This window comes from Colobus angolensis, unplaced genomic scaffold, assembly GCF_000951035.1.
Source record: "Colobus angolensis palliatus isolate OR3802 unplaced genomic scaffold, Cang.pa_1.0 Scaffold64, whole genome shotgun sequence".
NCBI lineage: Eukaryota > Metazoa > Chordata > Mammalia > Primates > Cercopithecidae > Colobus > Colobus angolensis.
In genome coordinates this window covers 2,123,804-2,132,300 of record NW_012120043.1, presented here as the reverse complement: position 1 = coordinate 2,132,300, position 8,497 = coordinate 2,123,804, and the positions used below count along the sequence as shown (strand labels likewise).

Sequence of the window (8,497 nt, the reverse complement as noted above, 5' to 3'; positions counted from 1 at the left end):
CCTGGCCTCATTTTTTGTATTTTTAGTAGAGATGGGGTTTCACCATGTTGGCCAGGCTGGTCTTAAACTCCTGACCTCATGATCTGCCTGCCTTGGCCTCCCACACTGCTGGGATTATAGGTGTGAGCCACCGTGCCCGGCCAGTTCTGTTATTTTCTTAGTGGGAAAAAAGTGGACTGGAAACATATCCAAGTCCCAAGACGCTGTGTCAGATGTGAGTGAGGCACACCCCCAGGCCCCACTGTCCCGCAGATCAGGGTCTCCCAGCTCCGTCTGCTCCCTGCCCGTCCTGCTCATCCTCCCAGGGCCAGCTGCACAGTTGACCCCGTTGTCTTTTCCTCTTCTGACCTTTCCTCCGCTCAGTGGCTCTGTCATCTCCACGTCTCTGTCTTGTTCGTGTTATGGGCTGTTGACGGCCCCTGGTTTCTTTTACTTTGTGTCTCAGCCCCCGAAGACAGCTCAGGGAATGGGAAAGGCCCAGAGTCACCTCGTTTGTGACGAGCCCAGGCCTCCCAGGTCCTCACCTGTTGGAGAGGAGCCCCGGGGCGGGCATCCTGGGGACTCACGGCGTTTCCTGTCCTCAGGCATCTGCAGGAACCACACCACACTCTGGAGGCCATGCTGCGGCCCAAAGTCACCACGCTGCCAGGCCACATCCAGGCCGTGTATGTGCAGAATGTGGTCAAGCTGTACGCCAACATCCTGCAGCAGAAGGAGCAGGCCGGGGAGGCGGAGGGTGCCCAGGCCGTCACCCAGCTCATGGTGGACCGACTGCCCCAGTTTGTGCAGAGCGCAGACCTGGAGGTGCAGGAGCGGGTAAGGCTGCACTCTGCATTGGGCCAAGCCTCAGGGAGCCCTCAGTGGCTTTCTGTCCAGCGGCGGCCAGGTTGACGGGGCCTCACTTCCTCTTCTGAAGCCACTTACTGAGATTCCTTTGTTGCCACTTGTGCCAGCTGGGGTTTGGGGTTAGTCAGTGGGCCTTTAGGTCAGTGGGACTGGGCAAGTCTCTGGGGTGCTGGGTGTGTGGGGGTGCTGCTCCTGGCCACAGGAGGAGCCTGTTTCATATGCGGCGAGACAGCAGGTGTGAGAGCCTGGGGCTGGCTGTGGCTCTTTCTGGTGCCCTGCAGGTGACGTGGGTTCTGGGTTGAGCAGACTGTACACCTGTGCCAGCCAGTGCCCACCAGTTCCCAGGTCTCTGTTTTTCTGTTTGTTGTTTTGTTTTGTTTTGGTTTGAGATGGAGTTTCCCTCCTTTGCCCAGGCTGGAGTGAAGTGACACGATCTCGGCTCATGACAGCCTCCGCTCCCTGGGTTCAAGGGATTCTCCTGCCTCAGTAGCTGGGATTACAGGCACCCGCCACCACGCCCGGCTAATTTTTGTATTTTTAGTAAAGATGGAGTTTCACCTTGTTGGCCAGGCTGGTCTCAAACTCCTGACCTCAGGTGATCCGCCCACCTCAGCCTCCCAAAGTGCAAGGATTAAAGACGTGAAACATCGCGCCTGGCCATCTGTGAGAGAGGTCGGGAGTGGCGCCAGCCCATCCAGTGGCTGAGGAGACCCAGCCTCAAGGCCGCATGGTGCGTGGCCCCGGGCTCCTCTGAGCAGTGGCGTTATCTGGGGGCTGGCCATGATCCTTGGCCCATGGTCACTGTTGGAGCTGCCCAGCCTGCCTGTATCTGAGTTGCAGCCAGCACAGAGGCAGGGAGCCCGCAGGGGTGGTGGTGCTTCTGGTGTCGGGGCACAGGCCTTACGGGAGGCATTTCTGCAGTAGGCGAAGCTCCCTGTTGTGCCCCCATCTCTGTTCTGTTTGTGGACTGGTCTTTTCCGCCACTTCTTGGCAAGGATGACGACGGAGACGGTATGAAGGCTGGGCTCTCTGTTGCTACGTGGCTGTGCCAGAGGGCCCGCACGTCACTGTGCCAGGGGCTGAGCCACCCAGTGTCCCTGAGGGTGGCCAAATGGCCTTCCAGGCAGGTGCCAGCGGTGACTCCTGCGTCCCCCACAGGCGTCCTGCATCCTGCAGCTGGTCAAGCACATCCAGAAGCTTCAGGCCAAGGACGTGCCTGTGGCGGAGGAGGTCAGCGCTCTCTTTGCTGGAGAGCTGAACCCAGTGGCCCCCAAGGCCCAGAAGAAGGTTCCAGTTCCTGAAGGGTAAGGATACAGGGGTGGGGGCGTTGCAACCACAGCCCTGGCGTGGTCCCCTGATGCCTGGAGGCACAGAGGGGGCTACTGCAGCCCTGAACAGCCAGGAGGGTGTGGGGCTGATTGGAGGCCTGGGGCGGGTGCGCCCCTCGCTGGACTCACTGGGGCTCTCGCTGCTTCTGGGACCTGGCTTGTACCTGGGGATGCTCCCTGGGAAGTGGGCCTGCTCCCACCCTTGCCATCAAGCTCTGAGGCAGCCTGAGCCTGCCGTGAGGGCCCCACTGTGACCCTGCTGCAACCTTCCTGGGTCCCTGCATCTTCTCTAAGGGGCAGTGACACCTGCCTCGCTGGCCCTGTGTGGGTAGCAGGCACCACTGTTTGGGGTCTCACATGGCCAGGCACGTGGCGAGCCTGCTCAGGGTGGACACCTGCAGGCGCGTGCTGGGTCACACACACTGCCTTTTGTGACCCTCCTGTCCGGCACAGCCTGGACCTGGACGCCTGGATCAATGAGCCACTCTCGGACAGCGAGTCAGAGGACGAGAGGCCCAGGGCCGTCTTCCACGAGGAGGAGCAGCGGCGACCCAAGCACCGGCCGTCGGAGGCGGACGAGGAGGAGCTGGCTCGGGTGAGCTGTTGGGTGCCCCTGGTGGGCCTTCGCCTCCTCCTTCCTGTCCCAGGGAGTCTTTGAGGCTCCGGAGTCCGGAGCCTGATTCTGTTGGCTCAAGGTTGTGCACCGCCGCCCTCCAGGAAGCCCCAAGTGGGTATTTCTTGTTATGGTTTGGTTTCATTGAGTTTCACTGAAAAGGGGAGCATCTTGGCCGGGCGCGGTGGCTCACGCCTGTAATCCCAGCACTTTGGGAGGCCGAGGTGGGCATATCATGAGGTCAAGAGATCAAGACCATCCTGGCCAACATGGTGAAGCCCTGTGTCTACTAAAAATACAAAAATTGGCCAGGCACAGTGCCTCACGCCTGTAATCCCAGCACTTTGGGAGGCCAATGACTTGAGGCCAGGAGTTCGAGACCATCCTGGCCAACATGGTGAAGCCCTGTGTCTACTAAAAATACAAAAATTGGCCAGGCACAGTGCCTCACGCCTGTAATCCCAGCACTTTGGGAGGCCGAGGCGGGCGAATCACAAGGTCAGGAGATCGAGACCATCCTGGCTAACTCGGTGAAACCCCATCTCTACTAAAAATACAAAAAATTAGCCGGGCGTGTTGTAGGACGCCTGTAGTCCCAGCTACTCGGGAGGCCGAGGTAGAATGGTGTGAACCCGGGAGGCGGAGCTTGCAGTGAGCCGAGATCGCGCCACTGCACTCCAGCCTGGGCGACAGAGCAAGACTCTGTCTAAAAAAATAAATAAATAAATAAATTAGCTGGGTGCGGTGGCGGGTGCCTGTAATCCCAACTACTCAGGAGACTGAGGCAATAGAATTGCTTGAACCCGGGAGGCAGAGGTTGCAGTGAGATCATGCCACCGCACTGCAGCCTGGGTGACAGAGCAAGACTCCCTTTCAAAAGAAATGGGGAACAGCTTCTCTAGATCCAGGAGCCCCCCTGAGGAGAACTCCATTAACCCGACCTGCAGCTGGGGGCCTGTGGGGGCCTGTGCGGGGCCCTTCCCCGACCCTGCTGTAGCTGCGGTAAGACACTGCAGACATCCCGAGGCGGATGCAGCCCCTGTGCCCCGTGTGGGGCTCCGCCTCACCCTGCTCACCTGTGCAGAGAGGGGAGCCCCTCCAGCAGTCCTCTCCTTCCATCCTGCACCGACAGAGGGAATGCCCACGGTGGGCTGCGTGCGCGGCTCTGTGCTCCTGCACTCTCCAGGCCGTGCTTTCAGGCAGCCCTGGCAGTCAGGGGCCCTGTCCCGGGCTCAGCAGCCCCCACCCGTCTGAGGTGCTCATCCGTAGCCGGGTAGCCCAGGCAGGTCAGCAGCCTCCGTGGGTCCTGGTCCTGACCCTGGCAGTGGAGGCATGGGCGTCCCTGCCTCCCAGAGTAAGGTTAGCGATTCCTTTTCCCCAATACGCGCTCTTCCCAATTGCGAGCCTTGGTTTCCTTGTTAGTAAAAGCTCAGTAGTGAAAATAGCCAAAGATCCAGCCTTCCCTGGTTGGGTGGCTGGTGGTGGACGTCCACAGAGGGGTATCCTGCCCGCTCTCTCGGGCTCATGCCAAGCCCTGTCCCGCAGCGCCGAGAGGCCCGGAAGCAGGAGCAGGCCAACAACCCCTTCTACATCAAGAGCTCGCCGTCACCACAGAAGGTGAGGCCTGTCCCCGGCTGCCTGTCCCTCAGCACCCTCTACCCTCACCACCCACGCCCTGTGGCGTCCCTCTGAGTTTCAGGTTCCCTCTGGAAGATCCTGGGAGTGGAGCTGGGGCCACACAGTGACTGTGTGGAGCCTTTGAGGGGCGGGTGCCTCCCTGTGGGCCCCATTCGTTCGAGCCTCCAGCCGGGGGCCTGTTCCGTGTGCACGGCAGCCCAGTTGCTGTCCAGCCCTGACCTCATGGTCGTGGGCAACCTGCTGCCTCACTCTGGGCTTGAAGCCGCATTACTTTTCTCATTTGAGGAGAAAACAGAATATTCAGGTAGAAAAAGTGGACGAGGATTTGCTTCTCCCTGCACAGTAGGCCTGCGGGGTCACCCGCGTGACAAGCTTTCCAGCCCTCACTGTCTTTAAGAGTTGGGTCCTCCGGATGCTCACGGCGCTCCTCGTGGCCCGCAGCCCTGGCAGGACCCCTGGCTCCTGAGGATGTCAGGGCCGCGTCGCGCCCCCTGCATCCCTGAGGCTTGTCCTGCCCGTGTGTCACCCCTCAGTGCACCAGTAACGCCTGGATGTTGCTTTTGCAGCGGTACCAGGACACCCCGGGCGTGGAGCACATTCCCGTGGTGCAGATCGATCTCTCCGTCCCGTTGAAGGTTCCAGGCAAGTGTCTCCCGTGTGTCAGCGCCGCACTTGTCACATGGGCTGTGGGGCGCTCCTGCCGCCCTCCCCATGAGCCCCTGGGACCCGGTGCTGAGTGCCTGCCCGCTGCCGGCCTCCAGGGCTGCCCATGTCGGACCAGTACGTGAGGCTGGAGGAGGAGCGGCGGCACCGGCAGAAGCTGGAGAAGGACAAGAGGAGGAAAAAGAGGAAGGAGAAGGAGAAGAAGGGCAAGCGCCGCCACAGCTCGCTGCCCACGGAGAGCGACGAGGACATCGCCCCTGCCCAGCAGGTGGACATTGTCACGGAGGAGATGCCTGAGGTCAGCCTCGCTGGAGGGCCCGGCCTGGGGATGTCTGTCTGTCCGCACGTGTGTGTCCTGGGGCCATGCACGGCACCATCTCCCCGTGGTCTTCCTTGGTGGCCAGGATGAGGCCCTGCCCCAGAGAGCATAGGAGGAGAGGCGCGTCTCTCCCTGAGCGCACGTCCCCACGCACCCACCCCAGGGCCAGCAGCTTCAGAGGCAGATGCAGGTTGGCTGCGTCCTGGGGCCCAGCCGCCCTTGGTGCATGGATGCTGAACGGAGCCTCTGGTGGAGCCATGTCACTGCCCACATGTGCGTGTGGCCTCTGTGGGCGTGGCCGTGACCGTGACTGTCCAGGCAGTCCCATTGCGTCCGAGATACATGGGGTTCCCCCAGGCCACGGGCGCGGGTTCCACTGATGATGCTCCCCTCTTCCTGTCAGAACGCTCTGCCCAGCGACGAGGATGACAAAGACCCCAATGATCCCTACAGGGCTCTGGACATTGACCTGGATAAGTGAGTGCACGTGGGTTCAGGGTGAGGGTGGAGGCCACACGTGGTTGCTTCCCTTCCTCTCGTCCTCCCTTCTGGGCGGGGCCAGGCTCTGCAGGGTGGACAGGCTGGGACGGGGTGCAGGCGGGCCTTCCCCAGACCACGTCCTCGCCGCACTGCTTTTGGTTGGCCCTCCCAACCAAGACCCTAAGTGTGGGCTCTGAAGTCTCCGGACCTGGGGTGCTCAGGAGGTCCCCATGCTTCGACAGACCCTCCCATGAGAGCCTCCAGCAGGCTGTGTTGGGCAGATCCACGTCGGACCATTGCTGGGGCCAGGGGCTAGAGGAGCAGGTCCCGTGCTGCCACATGTACTGGACGCAGCATGTAGTGGTGGTCCTGCTGGGTGGCCAGTGGTGCTGATGTGTGACCCGGTCATTCCCCTTTCCAGGCCCTTAGCCGACAGCGAGAAGCTGCCTGTTCAGAAACACAGAAACGCCGAGACCTCAAAATCCCCTGAGAAGGATGTTCCCGTGGTGGAAAAGAAGAGCAAGAAACCCAAGAAGAAAGAGAAAAAGCACAAAGAGAAAGAGAGAGACAAGGAGAAGAAGAGGGAGAAGGAGAAGAAGGTAGAGCTAGTGCCCAGGGTAGCGTCCTTCTCCTTTCCCCCTCTTGCCCTGAGCTCCCAGACAGCCTGGGGACAGCAGTGAGCTCAGGGGAAATGGCTGTGAGTCTGAGGCAGCGAGCGCCGGCCGCCTCGCCCTGTGCCCTGGCGGAGTGAGGACGCATGGCTTCTGAGGGGAGCTGGCTGTGCACTTGCGTCAGGGGAGACTGAGGAGCCGACGATCCCACAGGCGAGCCGTGTCCTCCCCTGTGTTGGGGGGCCATGGTCAGAGCTCGGTGTGGTCCAGATGCCACCCTCGTGTGCAGCTCCAGAACCGTTTCTGCAGCATCTGTGTGCAGATTTTCACATAGAGAAAGAAATGGGTTTTTCAAAGGAGCGCATGTTTGCAGGGCCTGGGGGCCTGTGCACACCCACATCAGGGGGCCCAGGCAGACATATGGGCCGCCACGGGCCTTCTGACCGCTGGTATGGTGCATACCCACCCACAGATATGTCCCTGGCCCTCTTCTGGCAGCGAAAGCCAGAGCCAGCAGGGCTGGCTGAGGACATCGCCATCAGCTCCTGGATTCCCAGGCTCTGCAAGGCCCAGCTGGTCCAGGGCCCTGGGGGCAGCAAGGGCAGCTGGCCCCTGCTGTCCCCGGCGCCTCTTCCCAGGACCATGCACTACGTTTGCTGACAGCCTGTCTTGTGGTTTCAGGCTGAGGACCTGGACTTCTGGCTGTCTACCACCCCACCACCTGCCCCTGTCCCCGCCCCGGCCCCATCCACGGTAAGAGACTGGCAGCTGGCCAGTGCCGGCCTTTGTGTCTCCAGAGGTCATACCTGGCACTCAAGGGAGAGCCCTGCGGTCTCCTGAGGCCCGCACCTGTGGGACCCAGCGCTGAGTAGGGCCGGGGTCACGCTCCCGCGTCCCAGTGGGCCAAGCAGGGGCCAGGGGAAGGGGAGGATGGCCAGGGCCTCTGTGCCCACAGGCTCCCTGTCACTCGGAGGGCACTGTGGCCTCTCAGGCAGGGGTGAGGGTGAGCTGAGGGTGGGTGGCATGGAGGCTGCCTGGAGTGAAGAGGAGTGGGGCCCCTCATTGCCCAGCATGAGCCCCGAGCCCTGGCTCCCTGCAGGAGGAGCTCAGTGTGAACGCCATCACTACCCCGAAGGACGAGTGTGAGGACGCCAAGACGGAGGCACGGGACGAGGAGGGCAATGCTGAGGGGCAAGACCAGGACAAGGTGAGGCTGTCACTCCCCAGTGGCTGTGGAGGGCGGCATGAGCCCCAGCATCCCGACGTGGGCCACACAGCTTCCACCCCCCAGATCCCAGGGCAGCCCTGCTCTCGCCTTTGCGTCGGACTCCTCACGGGCCTTTTGTTGTGGTTGTGGTGTTTTGTTTTTTTAATAACCTCCTTATTCACACATGGTTCATAAGTCTAATAGAGTTTATTCATTTGAAGTATGTATACGGTGGTTTTCCGTATATATACAGTTGTGCAGCCATCCTCACCTCTGTCTAGTTCCAGAACTTTCCATCACTCCTAAAGAAACCCCATTCCCACCAGCCATTATTCCTCATTCCCTTCCCAGCCCTGGCACCCACGCATCCTTCCTGTCTCTGTGGATCGGTGTGTCCTGAACGTTTCACAGAAATGGAGTCATACACTCTGTGGTCTTTTGTGTGTGGCGTGTCACTGAGTGAGATGTCCTCAAGGTGCATCCACACTATGGCTTGGGTCAGAGCCTGGTTCCTGTTCATGGTTGGCTCATTTTCTGGTGCGTGGACAGGCCACCCTCTGCCAACCCCGTTCCTCTGTGGACGGGCCACGCTGTACTGACCCACTCATCTGTTGGTAGCCACTTGGGCCGCTTCCAGTTTGTGGCCACACAGCGTGCTGCTTTGGACATCTGTGGAGTGTGCGTGGACGTGTGTGTTCCTCTCGGGTGTGTGCGTGGGTGTGGGGTTGCTGCGTCTGTGCGTGGGTGTGGGGTTGCTGCGTGGACGTGTGTGTCCCTCTCGGGTGTGTGCGT

General features: G+C 60.9%; 1 protein-coding gene across 1 annotated transcript in view; it reads left to right on the top strand.

The window, feature by feature from the left end:
- AP3D1 (adaptor-related protein complex 3, delta 1 subunit) overlaps positions 1–8,497 on the top strand; it is a 42,805-nt gene that overhangs the window by 20,571 nt on the left and 13,737 nt on the right. Inside the window, exons 13-22 of the mRNA XM_011964047.1 lie at positions 585–816; positions 2,005–2,150; positions 2,628–2,769; positions 4,333–4,404; positions 4,992–5,067; positions 5,187–5,386; positions 5,811–5,884; positions 6,309–6,486; positions 7,180–7,251; positions 7,598–7,705. Coding sequence (XP_011819437.1) covers positions 585–816; positions 2,005–2,150; positions 2,628–2,769; positions 4,333–4,404; positions 4,992–5,067; positions 5,187–5,386; positions 5,811–5,884; positions 6,309–6,486; positions 7,180–7,251; positions 7,598–7,705 — 1,300 coding nt within the window. The remainder of the gene's footprint in view (positions 1–584; positions 817–2,004; positions 2,151–2,627; positions 2,770–4,332; positions 4,405–4,991; positions 5,068–5,186; positions 5,387–5,810; positions 5,885–6,308; positions 6,487–7,179; positions 7,252–7,597; positions 7,706–8,497) is intronic.